The sequence below is a fragment of the Rhea americana genome, unplaced genomic scaffold, assembly GCF_003343005.1.
Source record: "Rhea americana isolate MKP2758 unplaced genomic scaffold, rheAme1 scaffold_234, whole genome shotgun sequence".
NCBI classification, from domain to species: domain Eukaryota; kingdom Metazoa; phylum Chordata; class Aves; order Rheiformes; family Rheidae; genus Rhea; species Rhea americana.
Window position 1 is genome coordinate 364,436 of NW_028186351.1, and position 22,189 is coordinate 386,624.

At 54.8% G+C, this 22,189-nt stretch overlaps 1 protein-coding gene across 1 annotated transcript in view; it reads left to right on the forward strand.

The window, feature by feature from the left end:
- Window positions 1–22,189, forward strand: part of PTPRU (protein tyrosine phosphatase receptor type U) — a 77,790-nt gene that overhangs the window by 49,816 nt on the left and 5,785 nt on the right. Inside the window, exons 18-31 of the mRNA XM_085306226.1 lie at window positions 1,364–1,554; window positions 2,596–2,668; window positions 3,573–3,649; window positions 5,831–5,867; window positions 6,067–6,164; window positions 6,257–6,373; window positions 7,051–7,205; window positions 8,736–8,871; window positions 9,462–9,611; window positions 9,723–9,896; window positions 13,024–13,164; window positions 16,670–16,795; window positions 19,704–19,861; window positions 21,220–21,355. Of these exons, the coding sequence (XP_085162352.1) occupies window positions 1,364–1,554; window positions 2,596–2,668; window positions 3,573–3,649; window positions 5,831–5,867; window positions 6,067–6,164; window positions 6,257–6,373; window positions 7,051–7,205; window positions 8,736–8,871; window positions 9,462–9,611; window positions 9,723–9,896; window positions 13,024–13,164; window positions 16,670–16,795; window positions 19,704–19,861; window positions 21,220–21,355 (1,769 nt within the window). The remainder of the gene's footprint in view (window positions 1–1,363; window positions 1,555–2,595; window positions 2,669–3,572; window positions 3,650–5,830; window positions 5,868–6,066; window positions 6,165–6,256; window positions 6,374–7,050; window positions 7,206–8,735; window positions 8,872–9,461; window positions 9,612–9,722; window positions 9,897–13,023; window positions 13,165–16,669; window positions 16,796–19,703; window positions 19,862–21,219; window positions 21,356–22,189) is intronic.

The following is a 22,189-nucleotide window of genomic DNA, read 5'->3' on the forward strand; positions in this document are numbered from 1 at the left end:
AAGGGTTAAAGAGACACAGCGTTCGTATTAGAGGGAGACTGATAATTTAACACCCACTGGAGTATGCGTCTCTGGGCTGATTTAGTTGTAAAATAACTTGTTCAATGCCCCAGTTTCAACCATATGCTAATAACATCTGTTACAGTAACTTCAAGATGCTGCTTACACACATCTCTTCCGTACGGACTGCTGGATTAATATGATTCCCTGCATTGTCTCGCGCATAAGAGAAGCCCAGAGGGCAAACTTTTCCGCCTTTTTTGTACATCTGTATAGGTGCATTATTTTTTAGTGACTATCCTATTGTGGCTTTTCAAAGTGCTCTTCACCAGGCTGATTTATATGCAGATTTTCTCCCTCCCTGTCTCGCAGCAGGCGGCTCAGACCTGCCGCCTCCTTTTGGTGTGGGGAAAGTGAAGGTCGGTGGGAGCGAAGCGGCTTGTCCCAGCTGCTGCCTGGGGTGGGAGCCCCGAGATATGGATGTGAGGCGAGGGGCTGCTTCTTGCAGAGCAAAGAAGCTTTGCAAACGAGCCGGCAAGGGTGATTTTAGAAGTGTTGTTAGGGCAACAGCACCCAGAATTCGCTGTTGGAGCGAAGCTGCTTGTCAGCAGTGTGCAGACGGCCAGAGACTGGTGCTGGGGGAGAACAGCATCAGCTGCATCTCTTGGCAGCCACGGAAAGCATCAGGTTTTGTACAAACCCAGATTTAAGGATACTGTGCGTTGGCCAGGCAGCAGCTGTGCGGTGAGGTCCTGCTCTGGCTCCATCTCTGCTGTTGATTATATCGCAGAAGCATAAACCAGGTAAATTCTGCATGAGTTACCCCGTTAAACAGCAGCCAAGTCCATTTGCGTCAGTGCTGGAAATAAGGCACTGGTATCTTGCAGTAAGGAAAATCAACCATTAGGGCTGGATTCATCAGCGACACGATCTCTGAAGTTGAGGCTTGAAGTGAAAGGTGTTTGTGTGCCTGGCTTTTATTGGGCTGGATGTGAGTTAAGTGCTCGAATCGATGGGAAATAAGCATGTAAACCCCTTTAAAGTCTTTCCYGCAGTCTTTCAGGAGGTCTGCTGTGACTGAGGTAGGAGATGGGCAGAAAAGATTGATATTATCCTAAAAGGCTCTAATGGGCCTTTCTAGGTTGATAGTGCATGAATAGCTGCAGAGGCGATGCCCCCGGCCTTGCAAAGAGCCCGCGGGGTCTGGYCTGCCTACACAGCTGCTGGGGTCAGCAGCAGCTTCTGCCCTGGGGTGTTTCCGAGTCCCCTCTCCAGCCTCCTCCGCGTGTGCGCAGAGCTGAGCAGGGACGCAGTACAACCCTTTAGTCTCCGACAGCCCCTGTCTCTCCCGTCCGTTCTGCAGGTGACCAGCGGAGCAGTGTGGTCAACGAGTCCAGCAGTCTGCTCGGTGGCTCTCCCCGCCGGCAGTGTGGCCGCAAAGGGTCTCCGTATCACACCGGGCAGCTCCATCCCGCCGTGCGGGTGGCCGATCTCCTCCAGCATATCAACCAGATGAAGACTGCGGAGGGCTATGGCTTCAAGCAGGAGTACGAGGTGAGAGCATCAGATGCTGGAGTCTTGGGTGGTGGGAAAAAGTAGGAGAGGCAAGTCCCCTGTGACTTGGCAAGGTGGCATGTGTGCGTAGGGGATGTTCCAGCCCTCTCCTACCTTCAGCAAGTCATCTAGGCTTTCCCGCAGCTGCTGGAAATGCTTCTCCCTTTCTCAGGTCCTGCTGGGCATCTGCACAATAACAGATCCCTGCCAAGTTCTCCCTCTCTCCAATGTGCTTGTCCTGTGATAAAAGGACTCTCTTCTGCAATCTGGCAGCATCCAAGACCGGGGAAACCCCAGGGAGGGGAGACAGGAGAGGGTGATACTGTCTCTTCCAGGGGGAAAGAAATCACCTCCAAGAGTTACTGGGTACATCATGCCCATCCCACTCTAGCGAGCTGGAGCACTTGTAACGGAGCAAGATGTTTTGCAAGGCTCTGCTGCAACGYACCCAGCAGGGTTGATCTCCTGATTCCTTGGTGTCCTACAGGTCTGGCGATTGAAATTTCCCAGTGAAATTACTGTTTAATGCTTAGTTGTTTCAAGTGCAGAAGCTTTTTCCCCCTCTTTTATGTATTGGACAAACCAAGGCTGGCTATAATCATTAGTGCTCCTTGAAAAGCTGCTGTATGTTCTTGGAACTAGTCATTTGAAAGCACTCAGATATTATGGGAGGGGAGAAAACATGTAATTTCCTTCCACTTTCCTCCTCTTATGCCAATCTATGAATGTTACTGTTATTACACACAAACCTATTCTGTGCTGGGCAGAGAAGGGGCTTGGGAGGTAAAAAAGGAACCTGGAAAAAACAAGCAGCATATAATTTGCTGGAAAATGGGGCATTTTGTGGATGCAACAGAAGCGTGTAGCTTGCAGACAGTGCTCCGGAGCCATGGTTGGGGCTTCAGGGCAGGCAGGACCTAGCCTCAAGGTGGAGGGGAGAACTGCTGGGGCTGCTGCTTTTGGGGAAGATGGTGGGGAATGGGGCCAGGGAGACCCCGGAGCCCTGCTCCTCGGGCCGTGACAGGCTTCTCTTCTTTTCAGAGCTTCTTTGAAGGCTGGGATGCTTCCAAGAAGAAAGACAAGACTAAAGGGAGACAGGATCATATGTCAACATGTGAGTGCCTTCCGCAAAGGCTTAGGAACTCTCCCACCCCAAACCTGAAAAGCCTTCGAAAGGTCTGGGGTTTTTTTGTTTGTTTTTTTTTTTTGTAATTGCGAGATCTATGGCAAGAATTAACTGTGGTTGGGTTTGTTTGGTCAAGGGCAGAAGAGACCTCCTTGTTCAGCGCAGGGCATCCAGGCCTAAGAGCTCCCATCGGGCATGAGCCACCAAAACAAGTGCAAGGGCTGGAGCATAACCAATACTGGCTCCTGGAGCTGCATAAGTTTTGAAGACAGCACATCCTGGGGTGGTTTAAAAAGTGGCAATAACATTGCTGTTATACTTTGCATGGTGCTGAGAGGCTCTAGATAGCCTGAACTTTGTTTCACTATATATAATTAAGAGAAAGTCCAGCTGGCCCCACAGAACTTCTGATGTGGAAGTCCAGGCAGTGGTGGATGAGGCAGAGAGGATAAGTGATGAATTTTAAGGACCTCCAAACCTCTCCAGAGTGGCAGAAACTCAACTTCCTACATCCAAACTAGGGAGCAGGTGATCTGCTTTGGACGTAGGCAACGAGGACCTTGCTGTTGTGGATGGGGCATCCGTTCCTCTCCCAGGCTGGTGCTTTCTGGGGCAGCTAGGGCTGGTGCACTGCCGGTCCCATGTAGGACCTCCTTTCTCTGCTGTCTGTCCCACCACTGTGAGCCCCTGTGGGCCAGGGGTCCCATTTCCAGTCCCACACATTTGAATTACCAGCCTGACTTAAAAGCAATGACTGGGGAGCAAGGGGCTCTGGCGGTATTTTTGGTGACAGGCGGGTGCAGAGCCCAGAGACTGAACACGGGGTGTGATGCACAGTCGCCACGTGCACCCCTCCATGCTCTTATGGCACCTGCTTGGGCTTGCTTTCCAGACGACCGCCACCGAGTCAAGCTCCATCCGCTGCTGGGAGATCCCAATTCGGATTATATCAATGCCAACTACATTGACGTAAGTTGGGATGGGGCCTGCTGGGGCGCGCTCAGACCCATGGGCCGCTCCTGAGGCCACGGGTGCTGGCATGAGGTCTGGGTTGAGAGGAGCAATTCTCGAGGGAAAGGGGCTTGTCCCCAAAAAATCAGCAGCATGAGGGAGCTGAGACAGCCCAGAGCAGGCTTGACAGGGGCTGAACTGCACATCCCAGCAGGCTTCTAGCCCGCTATGTTGAAGAGCCCATCTGGCTTATGCCCGTCAGCAATTTCTGCTTATTCCATGTCACTGTCCCCTAGAGCTCCTCCGTCTCCCTTCTTCTCTCCCGTGCTCCTCTCTGTTGCCCTCCTTTCTCATGTGCTTTGCTGTCCCCTCTTTTCCATGGGCTTTTCCTGATCCTGTCACCCGAGGGGTCTCCTTTCGCTCCCTGATCCCAGCAGCATGGGTGAGTCTAGGGGGCACTCGGCCTGGGGTCCCCCTTGTTGGACGGCTCTTAGCGGTGTGCCGTGCCGAGGACCACGGCTGTGGCCTCCCTCCCCGGGAACACTAAGAGCGAGGGAGGCATCAATCTCAGCTTCAGTGAACGCCGGCATCCGGCACGGGGAGGAAAAAGAGGCTCCCTCTGATCTCCAGCGAGAAGCAGCAAATCCCACTATGCTCTCCTGCCCGGAAAATCACCTAGCAGAGGGGACCCATCACTACTGCTGTGGGTTGTCCCCATCCCTGCGTGTCCTTTCTTCCTTGTGGCCTGCTCTGGCTGGCGACGGTGCTCTAACCTGTCTCTTGAACTGTGCCTCACTAACGTCTCTGTCTCTGATCTTTTTCTTTTGAACCTGTGTCCGATTGGGATCATTAAGATCCGGATTAACCGTGAAGTAAGTAGCCAGTTCACCTCTCCTTTCCCCTCTCTCTGCTCCTGCTCTCCTCCCAGGYGCTGCACCTTCACACTAGGCAGCAAAGTGTAAAATAGCATCCGGATAAAGTTTATGGAGAAGATGGATACGGCTCAGGGAAGGGAGAATTTCTGCTCTCCATGGCACAGCTTTTGCAAAGCGTGGAGTCCCTGGGGTGATGGGGAGCAAAGGTCCTCCTTGGGTCAGCTTCGGTCACTTGGAAAAAAAGTCAAATTTAACCAGAGCAAATCCCTCGCACTGGTGTAGAAGGACTCACRGGGTGTAGAGGAGCCTCCATCACCCCCGTCTGCGGGAGACGGTCGAGGCTGAGGCTGCTGGCYGGCGTGCAAGCAGCACGGAGGGGTACCCACGGTCCCTTCGGTTTGGCGTCACCACCGATTCCACGGAGCGGCGGGACAGGATTTGAGCGCCTGGCCAGCGATCCCGTGCTGTTGAAAGGGCTCTGTGTTTTYGCATGCTTAATTCCTTACCGATCTCCTGAGCGAGCCCGGTCGAAGCATGCTCAGGATCGCTCCTTCCCYGTGGGGAAAAAAAGACCCCGTGCGTGAAAACGAACGCCGCTGAAATGGCTCGCGGTGGGCGCCGGCAGCTGGAGCCTCTCCTGGCCCRATACCGGCTGGCTAAGACGCGCTGTGCTGTTGGAGCTGACATGTCCCCGTTGAGTGTTAGTGATGTTTGCAGCAAGCAGCTGGGGAACGAGGGGAGCGGGGCCGTTACTCGGTGCTCTACGGCTGCTTCCGACTCGGATATCATTARTAGTGCTCTTGCGATGGTGTTACCCGCCGCCTTCCATGCTTGGCRGCGGGGTGGGCGAGAGCCGGCGTGTGTCGCGTTGCTGGCAATTTTCTCTAGGAAAAGGGGTGAGGGTCACGGGTTGCACCAGCCTTTGGTGGGCTCAGACCTTTCCTAGGATGGGGTGTGCCAGGTGCGTAATGATGGTTCCCTGCGGTTTGGAGGATTCGGCCCTCCGGCCATGTGTAGTTTTGGTGTTGCCGGAGGTTTTTGCTGTCTTTGTGCTGTTTTTGAAGGGCTCGGGCTGGGCAGGGATTGGTTTCAGCAGGGATCAGCTGGAAATCAGGTCCAAGCCTGCTGCATCCTGAGGAGTGGYGAGCTCCAGCTGGTGGAGCTTGTGCTGGTAACCAGAGCCTGGCCGCAGACTGTGGCGGACATRCACAGTTGCCGCCGGTTGGGTCACTGGGAAGCATTTCCCATGGCAAACCTCTGTGGGGCTGGATCCTGATTCCGCAGCATCTTTCCCTGGGGACTGACATTTGTCTTTGCCTTGCAGGGCTACCACAGGTCCAACCATTTCATAGCCACCCAAGGTGAGTCATYGCCTCCCTCCTGTCAGCACCAGGGAGGGAGAGGGGGAACCTCAGCGGCGTTTTGGACTGCAGCCCTTTGGGGCAGGKGGCTTCTTGTTCCCCCGAGTAGCCGAGCAGTGAGGAGGCTCGGCTCTCGACTTGTTGCTGCTTGGTGTTGCCCCGCATCCATCGCAGGTCTCCTTCCTTCCCTGCCCTGCAGGTCCCAAGCAGGAGATGGTGTACGATTTCTGGCGCATGGTGTGGCAGGAGCACTGCTCCAGCATCGTGATGATAACCAAGCTGGTGGAAGTGGGACGGGTAAGGCCCCGTTCGGTCGCTCTCCCTCCCAGCTCTGCGAGAAACCCCCTCTGTGCAGCTGAGACCCCAGCCTGTCTGCTTGCTTGCTGCAGGTGAAATGCTCCAAATATTGGCCGGATGACTCCGAGATGTACGGGGACATCAAGATCACCCTGGTGAAGTCGGAGGCACTGGCGGAGTACGCCGTGCGGACGTTCACCCTGGAAAGGGTAAGCTGCCGGCTCTCCGCATCCGAGAAGCGTTATTACCGGGGTCTTATTTATCTACCCCAGCTTTCCCCTCCACGGAGGTGGGACCTCTGAAGTTTCCTTCGCATCTTCCACCATGGGCAAATGCCCTGAGGCCTCATCCCTGCCCCGGAGTCTGGTCCCCCCGCAGTCCCTGTGYCTGGGTGCCAGCCCTGCTTTTGTTTTTGGGGTCAGTAGTGAGCATTTAATTCCAGGGTAGGCACCAGGTAATTGCAAAGGGGGATGAATGATGGTTTTTCTCCTCCAGTCTGGAGCGGAGGTTATGTGGCAATTACTTTCCAGCTTGGCACCTAGGGACAGAGCCGGTGTAATTTACCCCTTAATCTACAGGAACATGAAATTACTGTCTAGTTATGAGCAAAGATCCCCGTGGAACAAATCCAGTCCTCCCCGAGGCAAGCGTTGCCACCTCGGTGCTGGGTGGTCCTGCGCTCATTTTTAACCTGCTTGTAGCCGGCAAGAGAGCTCGTCTGCGGTGCTCTGCAAACGGCTYGCCGTGGCTCAGCTGGGTGCAAACAAGGCGAAACTGGGGACCTGCCCGGGAAGTCCAGCATCTTGGTGGCCCCGTACGAAGCAAGTGAAGCTTTGGTAGCTTCTCGCTCCCCAGGGCCTCACGCTGCCCGGTGCTTCCCTTGCAGAGGGGCTACTCGGCGCGGCACGAGGTGAAGCAGTTCCACTTCACGTCGTGGCCCGAGCACGGCGTCCCCTACCACGCCACGGGGCTGCTGGCCTTCATCCGGCGGGTGAAGGCGTCCACGCCACCCGACGCCGGCCCCATCGTCATTCACTGCAGGTGAGAGCGGCGCGTGGCGAGGAAGAGGAGGGATTTTGCTCRCGGCAGCCCGGGAGCCCCAATTCGTGTTGCTGCGCCTGGTCTGCTTTGAGAGCCGAGCCAGGCTTTGGCAGGGTCCCTTTCGGGGAAATTTGCTGCGTCTGTATTTCGGATAGATCCTCGACATTAAGCTYGGCACATAAAAGCTTTGAAGGACACTGAAATATTTAATGGGGAAATAGGAAATCTCTGAATTGGCAGAGAAGGAGCCCTGGGGTTATGGCGGGGGGTTGCCCATCCCTGGAAGAGCACATCAAGCAGAAAGGGCGATCGCACCCTCTCGGGGAGGAGCTGGAGCCGGTGCCTGCTGGGGGTGCTGAGCCCTCTGCTCCAGCACCCTTCACGGTGCTGGGGCTCTCCCGAGACCTTCCTCRTGCAGGGGAGGACGGAGGCACCGTTGCCCGCGGGGCGCCGCCGCTCGCCCTCGGCGCCAGGGGCTTTCCCCRGGGCTCTGGCCGCGGGAGAACGGACGGAGCAGCTGGGCAGAATTGGAAAGAGAAGCGGTTGCTTGGTGTCCTCCGAGCAGGCGTCGAGGCTCCCCGCGCGACAGGTTAATGGCTCTTCTTGTGCTGGGCAAACAAGGAGGAGCTGATGAACAAGAGGGATTTTCTATTTGATTTCTCCCTGCCAATTGCCTCATCAGTATTCATTCACCGGCAACAGCAAGCGTGATTAGTTCCCGGAGTCTGTAATCACTGATAATCACGCCGAGTGATTCATCAGCCCCAGAAATTAGGATTTCACTGTAAAAGAGTCCGTAGAAAAGGAGCGGGGGGAGCTGTTCTGCTCCCGGTACGTCCCGGGAGCTGGCAAGGCTCAGCCACAGCAGCTTTTCAGCTGTGGCAGAGCAAATGTGCCAGGATTCGGGATCTCGCTGCTGCTGCGTCGTGCCGTGCTGCGGCTCCGAGYGCCCTGCTTGGCTTGGCGCAGGCAGGCCCCGCTGCCCTCCTCCTCTTCCTCCTCCTCCTCCGTCCCCCGCGTTTGGGACGTTTCCCTCCCTTCTCGGGCTGGATGCTCGGCCGTCTCCTCCCACCAGCCTTGGGCCGCAGCGGCGTCGCTCGGCCCTTTGAGGTTGGGGCTGTCGGTGCTTCCGCGAGCTTGTTTTTTTATTGCCCAAAGCAGGGATTCCTGGTGTGTTCCTTAAAAAAAAAAAAAATAATAAAATAATTAACCTTTGCCGCCAGTGCCCAGTCTCGCGCGCGCAGCCCGAGCGGTGGCCCAGCCCCTGCGGAGCCCCTGCAGCGGTATTTTTGTGCAGACGGCGAGGAGGGTGGTTTAAAGCAAAAGCAGGCTCTGGGCTGAGGTTTCGGAGGCGTGAAGCCCTGGCTGATGCATGTGTGCGTGTGTCTGTCCCTCTGGTYGCGTCCGTACGTCCGGCCCTTGCCCGCCTGCACGTTTCGCTGTGCCGGGCCATGTCTCCGCTCTCCCGCCGATGCCGTACGGATTTGGGAACGCTTTTGGTGTCTTCTCCCCTGCTTTGCCCCCGCCAAGCGCCGGCACGGGCAGAACGGGCTGCTACATCGTCCTGGACGTTATGTTGGACATGGCCGAGTGCGAGGGTGTCGTGGACATTTACAACTGCGTGAAGACCCTGTGCTCRCGGAGAATCAACATGATCCAGACGGAGGTGAGCGGGGAAGCGGCTCTGCCGCCAGGGACGCGTTTGCCGTGATGGCACTTCTCCGTGCCACAGCAGTGCGAGGGAAAGACCCAGGAGGGGACCGGGGYGGCGAATCCATTAGTGGCTGAAATGCAAGATGGGGAAGGGTAAGGGCGAGATGTCCCAGATGGCGTCAGCCCTTGGGGTTTCCTCTCGCCTCTGGAGAGGTTGTGGGGTTTGGGAACGTTTGGGGCAGTGTTGCTGCCAATGCTGGCAGGTGGTGGAGGACTCGCTCTCGCTGCACCACCCTGCTGCCAGGATTTAAAGCTCTTGCTGCCTAGTGTATCGATTGGCATYGCCACCGCTGACGTCCCCATGGAAACCCAGCACCCTGTCCTGCTGTTTCGGCTTGTCAGGGCRTTGCAGGGTGGCCTGCCTGGGGCAGGCAGCGCTGCCGTGGAGAAGTCCCTGCAGGGCAGCAGGAGCAACCCTGGCCTTGCCCAGAAGAGGAATGGGTGATGGGCTTTCCTGGGGACCACGCGGACRGTGGGAGAGGTGGGGAGACCCTTCCCTCCGCGCTTCGCTGACTCAGCCTGTTCTCTTTCCTCCTGCAAAAGGAGCAGTACGTCTTCATTCACGATGCCATCCTGGAAGCCTGCCTGTGCGGGGAGACGAGCATCCCGGCCAGCGAGTTCAAACCCACCTACAAGGAGATGGTCAGGATAGAGCCTCAGAGCAACTCCTCGCAGCTGCGGGAGGAGTTTCAGGTGAGTGRCGCTCCGACTCGCTGGGCTGCAAGCCGGGGGAGATGGGACCCCGCTCCGGGTGGGAAAAGGAGGGCGTCGGAGGCYGCTAAGCGGAGCCGTGTGTCCCTGCAGACCCTCAACTCGGTGACTCCCCACCTGGACGTGGAGGAGTGCAGCATCGCCCTGCTGCCCCGCAACCGGGAGAAGAACCGCAGCATGGACGTCCTGCCGCCAGACCGATGCCTTCCCTTCCTCATCTCCGTAGACGGAGACAGCAACAACTACATCAACGCGGCCTTAACTGATGTAAGTGCGCGAGGGGGCAAAGGGCTGGGRCTCTTTCCTGCGCTATTGCAGCGCYGGAGAGCCCTTAGGACTCCCTTTGCCACCAGAGGCAGCTCCGCGGATGGTGCGTGCCTCCGTTAAGGAGGTTGGATGGGGAGAGCCTGAGCATCCTTGTTGGTATAAATGCCGAGTGCCTTGGCTGGGATCACCCCGATGGTGGGATCGGGTGCTTGGAGAGGGTGCCTGGGGGATCCAGGGTGCAATGTGGCACCCATTGCGTTGCAGGAGCACATGGGGCTGTGTTCGGTGGGTTGTCTCGGGCTGCGGGGCGGYTTTTCAAGGCTGGACGTGGGCTCAGTTTGAGTTCCCAGGCTYGTTTCACACAAATGCCCCAAGATGCGGGCACGTGTCATCTTGAACTCTTGTGCACAGGGTGGGGATCGGTCAACGGCGTTGAAGGCYGGGGCAGGGGAAGGACTTACTTAGCTGGGTCCTTCACCTCATCTTTTGTGCAGGGACATCTTGCTCGCCTCGAAAGCGCTTTTCATCTGCTCTCACAAGACGCACACAAAGAAAGGTCAGGGCCTCATCTTCGTCTATATTGCAGGGAAACTAGAGTACGGAAAAGGGAGAGAAATCTCTAAGGAGAGAATCGTTAGCGCCGAGCTTCCCAGCGCTCCGCCGTGCTCCCGTGCACGAGTCCCTCTGCTCCGATTGGAAAAAAGCGCCCGTAATGCAAGAGCCTTCTCAAACCTGGTGGCCGTTGTAAACCAGAGCAGAGGGGCCACAGCCGCCGGGAGCTCCCGGCGTGCCGCCGGTGGCGCAAAGCGAAGGGTCGTTTATCACCGAAACCGGTTTTGCCTCCCGACCGGAGTCGGGGCGCTCTGCGGAGCGGTGCGCGGGCAGCGCTGAGCCCAGGCGCAGCGTGCGGGCTCCGAGCAGCCTCCCACCCCCTTCGCCTCCGTTCCTCTGATTGCATTTGGGCACCCACATGTTCTGGCTGAGCCCAGCGTTTTTCACCCCACAGGCAATTTATCACGTTGCTGCTGCTTCGTACAGCTCTCGTCTGCCTGTTGGCTGCTTCCGCTCGCAGCAAAAGCGGTGCGTAAACTGGAGGCGGCTGGTAAGAGCGGCTCCGGGGCACCAGCCAGCTRTTTGAAGCGAGCTCAGGGCTTTGACTTGTGTGGCATGTGAGCTTTGTTTCTAGCTTGCTCGAGGTTTGCATATCTATTTTATTTTTATACATCACTGAGCCTCCTTTCCTTAATCTCTGCTACAGGGACAGCCCAGGTCAGAGAAGACAATTTGCTTTACAGGCAGAAAAAACCCTTTGGATGATATTCTCGCTGAAGGGATAAATTCATTTTTCTCTCTGATAAAACGTCTCATTTCCTTTAAGTGCCAAAGCGGCTTGCTCAGTCAGTCAGTCCATCCATCCATCCGTCATACTCGATCAGTCTCTCCTGCCCCTCACCGCCGTGCTCGGACCGCTGCAACATGGGCGGGCAGAGCCAGCGCTCGCTTTATCGCCAGCTGCACCTTCTGCTGGCATTTATGCCGGTGCAGAAGGATTACGGGTGCCGGAGGCTGAGCCGATAAATACCTGCGCGAGGTGAGGATGAACGTCCTCCCTGCTCCCGTCGCCATCCTTGGCGGCAGAAAGCTCTCCGTAATCCGGGCCCGTGGCAGTCACCGCTAGGACTGGAAGGTGTTTCAGGCTCTCTCGTGGGCTCTGGGACTTTTATCTGAACCGAGCACTCCTGAATATATTTGTCATGTGAGACTGGGGCGAGGAAGCGCTCCGCTGTGCCTCTGCGGGGAGCCGAGGGCTGGAAGAGCTTGCGCAGGCTCGTGCAGAGTCGGCACAGATCGGCCGAGTTCTGCCGTTCAGCCTGGGGATATCGGGGAAGGGCTGACACAGCCGCTGGGGCTGATGCACCACGAAGCAAAGGATGGAGCCAAATAGGTCGTTCCCTTGCGCTGCTTTCAAAGCCGCATGGCCTTCCAAGGAGGTGCTCACCAGCCCCAGCGTTGAGTTTATCAGGTCAGGAGGGGCTTTGAAGTGTTCCTTCTCCCTGTGCACCTTTTGTTGCTCCCCGGCGAGGAGAAGAAAGCCGCCGTGCACAGAAACACTTCACAGAGATGCTCCCTTGCTGTAAATACGCCTGGCAAAAGAGCAGTGACATAAGGCAGATGCTGCTGGAGATGGAGAGCTACCCTGAAAGCACTTGGCACTTTTGAAACCCTAGCAAGAATCATTTATTTTTTTTCCCTTCTTTTCTTTGGTTGCCCTTAGAGAGTTTTCATTCCAGTTCCCTTTCCTCCTCCAAAACAAGGGAAAAAAGAAGCTGTTGGTGCGTTATGGAGCCAAAGCAGAGCTGGYGCCTTTCGAGTTGCTTGTCTCTTTGCTTCCCTCAGTCCCTAGAGATGCCCGAGCGCTGCAGCGGCACAGGGGCACGTTCGTTTGGGGCCCTGTTAGCTGCCATGCAGCTCTTGGGGCCGGGCTGCCAGCCAGCATCCACGGCTCATGCTTGTTTGTGGATCAAAGGTGGGTTTTTTGGTACCTAGTTAGGTGTGCGAAACGCGCTTCCTCAGGAGATCCGAGAGCCTAAAGCATGTTCTTTCTTCCCCTCACTGCAAGAGCCAAATACGGAGATAATTTAGGCGTGTTTTTATAGTGTTGGAAGCACTAGGATGAGCCTTGGAGGAGGTTAAGTGCTTCTGAGGTCTTGAAACAGGTTTGCTCCTAGTGTCGGTGGAGTTAGTGGCAATTAGAGCAGGGAAACGTGGTCAGAGTTGGGCCCGTCACCACGCTGGGCTGCTGCTTGCAGAGCTCTACAGGAGGCAACCGGAGGGCAAAACTTGTCCCCTGCACCAGGAATTGCTGTGCCCAGTCCTTCTTCCTTCCTCTTCTTCCCTGAAGCCGGTTTGGGAGGGGATCAGGCTGGGACGTGGGCCTCGGGCGATGCAGTGACCTCTGTAAGGTTGTCCCTCAGCGGGGATGGAAAGGTTGGACTAGATCTCCAGAGGTCCTGTCCAACCTGAACCATTCTGTGAGTCTGTGATGCTCGTGGCTGGAGGCCACCTGCCCACCCAGAGGGTTTGGGTTGCTCCTCATGTCCTGACTGTGCTCCTTCCCTCTCTGCAGAGCTACACCAAGAGCGCTGCCTTCATCGTCACCCTGCACCCGCTGCAGAACACCACCACCGACTTCTGGCGGCTGGTGTATGACTACGGCTGCACCTCCATCGTCATGCTCAACCAGCTCAACCAGTCCAACTCCGCCTGGGTGAGTGCACGCTGCAGCCCGGCTGCCCACCCAAGCAGAYCACCCTGCTCTGTGGACATCCCTGTGGCTTTTGGTAGCATCAGCACAACTGGAGCCTCTGGCTGGAGCTCTAGCTCCTCTGGAAAAGGAGACAAGACCGGCTGTGGGAGCCAGGGTTTGGYCTCCTTAAGCAGTGTTGGCTAGTTGGTGCCAAGATGCAGCCACCAACCAGCCTGACTTCTTGTCATGACTATCATGACATTGTCTTGATATTACTATACTGTAATTTTTGTGCATGCATGGGTTAAGTCAGTGTATGCCCCAGGGAGATCTAGGGTTAACAAGACACGGGAAAGCTTGGAGGTAAAAAACTGATTTTATCCTCCTCTTGCAGGGGGAAAACTGAGGCTCTGGGTCCTACCCTAGTTCTTCAGACAGGTTTTGGTAAAGCTTGGTGCAAAATGGAGTTTCCCTGCTTCTCATTTAGGAGATGCACCTCGGGGACTGCATTTCCCTAGCGAGATGCGTCCTTCCTCCTCGCTCCCTGCCACAAGCGGTTGTACAGTCTTACTGGGTCCTGTCACCCAGCTTCAGCGCTCTCCCCCAGAGGAGGTTGCGTTTTGGAGTTGGGTCAGCAGGCTTTGACTTTTCCAAGAGCGCCAGTGGCTTGTGAAGTCAGCGTGTGTCAAAGTGGGTTTTATGGTGTGATGGGACAGGCAGATCTGCTGAGCTGGAGGGGAGACGTTACCTGTCACCTGTCCTCCAGAGAGGGGGACAAAAATGCACCTCACAAGGTCCCCTGGGAGCTAGAGCCCTGTTTCAGCCTTGTCTGAATGCACCGTTCCCCAGAGGGATTCCTGCAACGCTCCTGCCGCCACCGGTGCAAGTTTAAGAGTCCATTACAGGTCCATAATGTTAATTCAATGAGGAGACATATTGGATTTTTACATAAAATTAGCATTATAGACTCTTAATGGATGTCTGGAGAAGACTTTATTAGCTGGATTATTTTACGAGCTGAGATCAGATATGCCATGTGAATGACCCAAAACGGCAGTTGTGCTGTTTGCAGGGCGGACGCAGACAGAAGAAGTGATGGCCCCGTGTGAAATTACTTCCCTCTTCCACGTTGAACCATGGGGACGATGGAGGGAGGTGTCCTATAAATATATGTGCTGGGCAAGAACAGAGCTCTGTGGTTGCATGTAGCACGTGCATACGTGTTGAGTTAAAGCTATGGGCTCAAAAGGTCCTTTGGACGGGATAATGTTCAGCGGGCCCTGAGCGTGGAGCAATGTCCTGGGGGGTCTCTTGCCCCATGGAGGTTTGCCGAGGGGGAGACGCTGTCACTGAATGCCCGGAGGCCTGGAYGCTGGGGAGATGCTCCTGCCCCTGGCCACAAATGGGCAGGCCTGGCCTCGAAGAACTTCCTGGCTAGTTTGCTAGCTCAGAGCAATTTGCTACTCTTTGAGCAAGTTAATATTTAACCAAGCAAACTGCTGGTGGACACACTGAACTGAGCAGTTGTGCGTGACCAGGGGGGCTAGAGGGGCCTCTTCCAGCACCAGTATCCAGGAAAGTWAGAGAAACCTGGACTGTGGCTAAGGTTTCATTGGAGAGGTTCAGGAGAAAGCAGGATTTGTCTTGCCATTGCTGCCTGTTGTTTGCAGTACTATGTGGCTCTGGCATAGTGCTTTTCTTCCCYGGGCTTTAAAATGCATTACAAAGACGGGTGAGTATTGCTACCTGCACTTTACAGATGGGGAAATTGAGGCACAGAGTAGGCGGAAGTGACTTTGGCAAAGCCACGCAGCAGGTCGGTGGCAGCAGCCAGGACAGATCTCCAGTTCCTGGGTCCAGTCCCTCGACCAAGGTGGCCGCCCCTGGTCTCCTCGTGGCGGAGAAGGCGCCTGGCACATCGCTGGGTCGAGCAGACGGCTGCCTCTTCCCCTGCGGGGAGGGGGGAGGAATGGCTTTGCTCCCTTGGGGACAGACCTACCTGACTTCTCTCTTCAGGCAAAGAGGCTTTAAAGCATGGAGGGTTTGGTCTGCAGATGTGGCTGTGAAGGAGAAGGATGCAATTTTTGGAGCTGAAGGGACAGGTTCAGCTGAAGCAGGGGAGCTGATGCCAGTTAATGCATCCTGCACCCAAATTTGCATTTACCCTTGTGTGTACACAGAGGTAGGATGCCAGAGATGCCGTGTCCCTTCCAAAATCCAGCCCTGCAGCACCATGTCACCGTCTCTGCTGTGACTCTACAGCACCTAACGTCTGCAGCAGCAGACAGGAACCCAGCTGCATCCCGACCGGGGCAGCGAAAGAGGGAGCAGAAACAATTATTTTTAATTATCTCTACCTGCTGTTACATTCCCTAGTTCAGAAAGGCTCTGCAGCATTGCAGGAGCTTCCCGGCTCCCTGCATCCTGTTAGGATGCTCTTCCGCAGAGCCCTTCTCACCGGCTCCCCGGGGCTGGCGTGGGAGGGCAACGCTTTGCTCTCCGCCTTGTGGCGTGGGCACCTCTGCACCCCATTGGCTTGGTCTGCAGTGAGGTCCCGGAGCAGGTTGTCCCCTGGCACCATCCAGTGCTCCCATATTTTTTCATTGTTCAACCGTGCTTCTCTGTGGACATCTGGATCTTAAATGTTTACCAGTTTAAGACCAACAGCTAATAAATCAGCCTTTACAGCAGGCAGCTTTGAAAGGTGACTTAGAGGGTATATCCCTCACTTGAACTATGTCTTGCCGAAGGAAGTTTTAATATCCAAATTATAGCTCGGAGTCTAGAAGGCTTAGAGATCTTGGAGATTTATAGCTCCTATTAATAACCAATTATTTCTCAAACACATTTGCCATGCAGTTAGGCCCAAGCCGTTAGATGGCCTGAAATGCTAAATGTTCTGTTAAAGTGCAATGACAAACATCATATATTTTGTATTGATGCTGGTTTCCCAGCAGTCATGGTGTGAAAACAATTGCATCCCCAACCCTTGGATTGAGCAATCTATCAGTGCTCTGCCGGATGCGTGTGGGAAGAGCACGGCGCGAGGGATTTGCTTTCCCAGAGCATCTGCACCTTTCAGGGGCTGCTGCTTTGCAAGATGGGATCGGTCCCTCTAAGAGAGGGGTCGAAGCGGTGATCTTAGTGCCAAGCTGCTCTTGTGAAGCTCCTTCCAAAGTTAGGAATCAAAATGGTCTGAGTCAGGAGATGGCTGCATGGATGTAGCAGAAGGTGGACCTGAGCTTTCAGATCTGAGCTCTGCCAACRAGCAGAGGCCACCTCCATCCAGCCATGTGCCGTGACGGGAACTGACTCTCTACAACAGGTACTCCTGCCCCAGCCCAGCCTCCGGGCCACCCTGGATGCCAGGAGCCCGTCTCGGTGTGCTGTCTCCTGCCTACTGCCCGTGCCCTGGTCCCGCGTCCACACCAGCCCGCTGTCCCGCTTGGGGTTGCCTGCGGCGCATGGCGCGTGCTCCCTGTGTGCCGGTGCACTTCGTGGTGAGCTGTGCCTTTTCTCTCTGCAGCCCTGTTTGCAGTACTGGCCTGAACCTGGACTCCAGCAGTATGGCCCGATGGAAGTAGAATATGTTTCCGGAGCAGCTGATGAGGACCTTGTGTCTCGTCTCTTCCGAGTCCAGAACATCACACGGGTGAGGGTCTTTTCGCCAGCTCCACGCTGCTGCAGTGGGCTCATGGGGATTGTGTGTGCATGTGAGCGCATGTGTGCAGGTGCTCTCCTACCTCCAGGTGGTCACCCAGGCCAGAGATGGGAGCCTCCTAGGCTGTGGTGGCTAAGAGAACTTGTGTGGAGGGACTGGGTCAGTTTTGTTAGCTGCTGCTTTGGAGAAGGGTTGAAGTGTCAACCAAGGTTTTGTTCATATGAGCAAAAACTTCCTTCAGAGAGAACAAGGATGATACATCTAGGGAAGCAACGCAATCCTGAAGATAAGCATTGCATGGCTAGGAAACGTATCAAATAAACTAACTGAATGGTGATACAGATGCTGGCACCTTCTTCAGCCTATCCAACTTCTTCCAAAGGATGCAACCCAAGCTCTCCTTCCAGCAGAGAGGAACTTGTCACAATCCACTTGGCTTAATCCAAGTTTTCTGAGTTCATAACTCCTTGCAAAGACTTGAGATAACTCTGTAGGAATACCTTTCTCCCTCTGACTAGAGGTCCGTCCATACCCTGTCATACCTACACCTCCTGGATGGAGAATTCCCCAAATGGCTCTGTGGTGTCCATTGAACTGGCAAAGTAGTTTTCCTGCTGGCCAAGAAGATTTGCTCAGGTTTTCATTTCCTTCTTGTTGCAATAATCACTCCATACCTGGCTTTTACGCTTGACCAGTTCTGCTTGCCTGTAAATGAAGAGAAACGTAGCTAAGTTGGGAAAGGACAGTGATCGTGATGAGCAGCACGTGCAGAGGCAGAGTCGTACACAAGGGAAGAGATGGGGGAGAAAGAGCTGATTTACCAATAAATGCCAGCCATGAAGAGATGGTGTCCCCGYGGTCTGTAAATCTCCTGAGGGTTGCTGAGAAGCTGAGGCCAGTGCGCTGTTGGAGGTCATTGGGCAGATGAGAATTAGAGAGCTGAGAAGGGAACAAATGGCTTGATTGACAGTCTGGCAGGGAAGAGTGCTTCGGAGTGGGGAACTGAGGTCAAGTAAGATAAATGCTGGCTGATTATCTGGAATCTAATGCAAAGAGGGTTTTGATTAGCACTCCCCACGGGAGCATCTGGCCTTGCCTGGGTGTCAGCAAGAAATCCCTCACCAAATGTGCTTTACTCTCCAAGTATTGAGTGCAGGTTGCTGAATATACCCATTGCTAAATTAAAATGCAGTGTGAATGAAATCTCTGGATCTAGGAAGAAACTTCCCCAGGGAACAGACTGTCAAGGCAGTGCCGGCGAAATGCAAGAAGCCTGGTTCTTGCCAAGTCATCCCAGCTGGCCTCGCCTGGAGGTGGGAGTCAGGCTAGACCTTGGCTTCGGGGTGATGTTGCAAGTCCTCCTAAGAGCCAACCAAAGCCTTTATCTGAGGTTCAGAACGCGTCTTGAAGGTTTTCTTCTTTCCTCTGCTCATTTGTTTCATCCTTCCCTCTGCCTTTCTGGCTTCCAGCTCAAAACCAACGTGTTGAGGCACTGGGATGGCAGCCTGTCCCAGCCAGATTGCTGACCTAAATTGGAGCTCCCAAGAAGCTGAAAGAGCTTCAGAAAAGCCTCTGTGGTTTCAGCGTGCTCCTCAGCAGCTTCGTGCCAGCAGTCCCTCTGTCACTAGAATTAGCCAAGGCTTGAAGCAAGCCCGGGCCCGATTTAGCCCCTTTGATGTGTTGGAGCCAAGCTTGCCAGCCGGGCCCATTAAATCAGCCACATTTTGATTCCTTCRCTTGCTGCCCTGTATAATTAGATCAGTGCTGAAACAGCCCCCAACCCTCCTGCTTGCTGCTGCCCAGAAACCGCAGGGCCTGGTTTTAATGACAGTTGGGTGCTCCCAAAATATGCACCTTGCAGCTGCCACCCGTCTTGCAGGTACCTCCCAGAAGAGCTGCTGGCTGGTCCTGCTCAGTGGAGCTGCCCTGGGGCGAGGGGCTAATGAAGGGGTGCTAAATGCTGTGAAAATCAGTTTTGGCTCCTCTCCAGAACTCACAAGCAGCCCTGGGTGACCCAAACGGCGAAGACTGTTGGTGCAGAAAGGACTACTTCTTATCTCGTGTTCTGCTATCTGTAGCTGGAAAGTTTTATTATGTGTTAGACACAGCTTAGAAAACCATCTGACCATCCTCTCCCCACAAACACCGTGATCCTGGTGGCTCCCTTCAATCCCTTCTGATACCGAGCAGGTGTCGGGGTGGTCACGCACCTGGCCGTGACCGTTTGTGCAGTGGGGTGGATGGGGGAGCATGTGGGTTTGGGGGATGGGATGTTGGTTGTGCCGGTTGTTGAAGTTCGGTGCTTGCCCTGCATCCACTGGGCATCAGGAAATGGGTGAACGGAGCCATCCAGAGCTGGGAATCTCCCATCTGAGTTTGATCCCCCCTTTGCCCTCTTATGTGTGACAGAGCATGTCACTTGTGTGCTGCTCGAGCCACTGTTGGCAACTCGAGCGCGTGACCAGCTATTTTGTCCCATCAAAACGCCTGGAGTGTTTCTGAGTAAGAGCAGAGCCTCGCAGCYGGCTAAACCTTGGCCTCGTTTCACTTTGTGGATGTAATCCTTCTCCGTTCGGAGCCTGCTAACCAGATTAGATTTCAAAACTAACTAGATTACCAGGGTATTAAGGCRTGCTTCCACTGCTCTCTGCCTCTGTGGATGGGAGCACCCGTAGCAGCAAATACAGATGTACCTAAGGACAGCGCAGGGCTGGGAAGYTTGCTGGGGTCTTACCATAAGCTTGGCTTTCTCTGGTGTGAGTGCTCCTGTTGTCCCCTCTTCCTCTAGCGTTAATGTGTGGCAAATCCCTTCCGTCCCCCATTAAACCTCTGCGAAGGCAAATGAAGGCAGCCGATAGGTTCAGGCTAATGAAGTTTGTTTTTTCTTTTCTTTTTGTAGTTGCAGGAAGGGCACCTGATGGTCCGGCATTTCCAGTACCTACGGTGGTCGGCCTATCGAGACACCCCGGACTCCAAGAAGTCCTTCCTGCACCTCCTGGCCCAAGTGGAGAGGTGGCAGAAGGAGAGCGGCGATGGGAGGACAGTCGTGCACTGCTTGTGAGTGACTCCCATCAGCTTGTTTGGCTGTAGTCCTACCGGGACAACCTCTGAAAAGCCTCACTGGGGCAATTTCATGCCTAGATGAAAAYTGAGCCACTTTGAGCCGCATAGTTTGGGAGAGTTTAAGCACCAAAGCTCATCTCACTTAGCAGGGTGCTCAGTAGAAGTGATACCTGCTTATGCTGAGCAGCATCCCCTCCTTCCACCATGGTCCCCTGCCTTTGCAACGAGCCTCAGCAGAGACCCAGACATGCCACCAGGTCCCACGCATTCAACAGGTGACAGCGTTGTGATAGAGGGGTGGACAGGAGCTGTGCAACCAGCCCGTTTGCTTCTTGTTGAGGCTGCAGCTCTCTGCCTCCCCCTCATCCCCGTTGGCTTGCACACCTGCCTGGATGTGCTCACGCAAACACACATGCCCGCTCTCCTCATATGGGACCTAGCACGTTCTCAAATTGGGAGAGACAGCAGGCGAGCCTTTAATCAAAAATTAATTACAGCCTCGTCCATCTTCATTAGCCGAAGGATAATTTGAGAACATGCTTTATAAAATACTGGCGTCACATTCTGTCTTCCTCTCCCTAGTCTTCTTTGGCTGCTTGGGGAGCAAACGTGGGCATGTCAGATGATTTCACTCCAAGATGGGTGGAGATATCCCAGGAGCCTCTGTGCTGGGCAAAATATGGGACGTGGCCATTTCTTTGGTTCCTGCAGACAACGCTCTCTAATGAGTTATGAGTTCTGCAAACAGTGCAGAGACACCCTGCAGATGGGGGGAGTCCCAGAGGACAAAGTGACCTCCACAAGGTCACATGAAGTATCAGTCCATGGCAGGGCTGAACCAAGGTGACCTGAGACCCAGCCCAGAAATGGTCCAAAAGGTCTTGCTCTGTTACTCCTTTTGCGAAGCTCTGCTATGAGCGGGTACAGAAAGTGCCTGGCAGGCTGCAGATTCGAGGGCAGGATCTGAAGCAGCTCCTGCTGCCACGTGGGACCTGATTCAGGCCCCCCCAGGTTGGTGCTGTCTGGTCAACGTGGTTGAAAAGGGCAGCTCCTCTGTGCAGCTGTCTTCAGGCCAGTGCAGCATGCTGGAGAGGGGGTGAAACCCCTTCCTCACTTCACTGGGAGGCTGTAGTGCAATCTGGGGACACCCCATTGCTACTCAGGAGCTTAGTCTCTCCATGCCTTCCCTCCCCATAATGGGGCAGTGGGTAAAAGCTCTGCTTGGCTTACCCATGATATGATGATAAATGCTGGGTAGGTAAAAAGAGACAAATTCTGCCAGATTCATTAAAATTGAAAAGCTTTCTAATGTGGATTCCTCATTCCTCTTCTTGTTGTTTTTCTTCCACTAGGAATGGGGGTGGCCGGAGTGGCACCTTCTGTGCTTCCACCATGATCCTGGAGATGATCAAGTGTCACAACGTGGTAGATGTTTTCTATGCTGCAAAGACCCTCCGCAACTACAAGCCAAACATGGTAGAGACTTTGGTAAGCGTCGGACACTGCCAGCATCCATCCCGATCGCCAGTCCCTGTGCCGGTCCCTGCTGGCCCCTGCTTTTAATGCATTCACGTGTAGTCTCTCTCCCTGCTGAGCAGGTCTCATGGAGCAGGCAGTGCCGTGCTCTGTACTCTGGCCCGTGTGGGCGGAGAGATGAGTCAGGTCTTGAAAATGGCCTTGAGGTTGCCTTTATCTGGCAGCGCTGATGTGCCCTTGGCATTAGTGCTGGGCTTGTTGGAAATCCTGCCCTGCAATAGTAAGGCATTAACTCATGGGATGTAATTCCAGCTCTTCTGAGGGCCTCTGGCGTGGCAGTGAGGGCAGGARCAGCTCTGCGCATCGCTTGCCTGCTTGCGGGCTCGGCTTGACGGCCTCCCCACGGGTGAGATGCTGTATCAGAGCCCACCGGAGGCAGCGTCCCTGGGTGCCTGGTGGTGGCTTCCCARCATGACCCTTGGATGAAGGGAGAAGGGGGACAGGAGCAGAGTTTACCACTGGAGACATCAGGAGTGTGACAGATACCTGAAAACTGCAATTTGTGTTGCAGGAAACATAGAAAAGAGCCATAAATGTGATTCAGGTGTTAGAGAAGATGTCCCAGAGTTAAATGTATGCAGCTGGATGTGCGGGCTGGCTCTTGGCTCCCAGAAGGGAGCTGATGGCTGGGAGGYGAGGTCAGACAAATTCCCATTGGAGTTACAGAAAGGAACCACATTTTGAGCAAAACTAGTTGGCGAACAAGCCGACAGAGACACGTTTCATGATGGTGACGCTGGGGATGGCAGTGGGGTCAGGCAGGAGAGGGAAAGGGYCGTGCCTTGT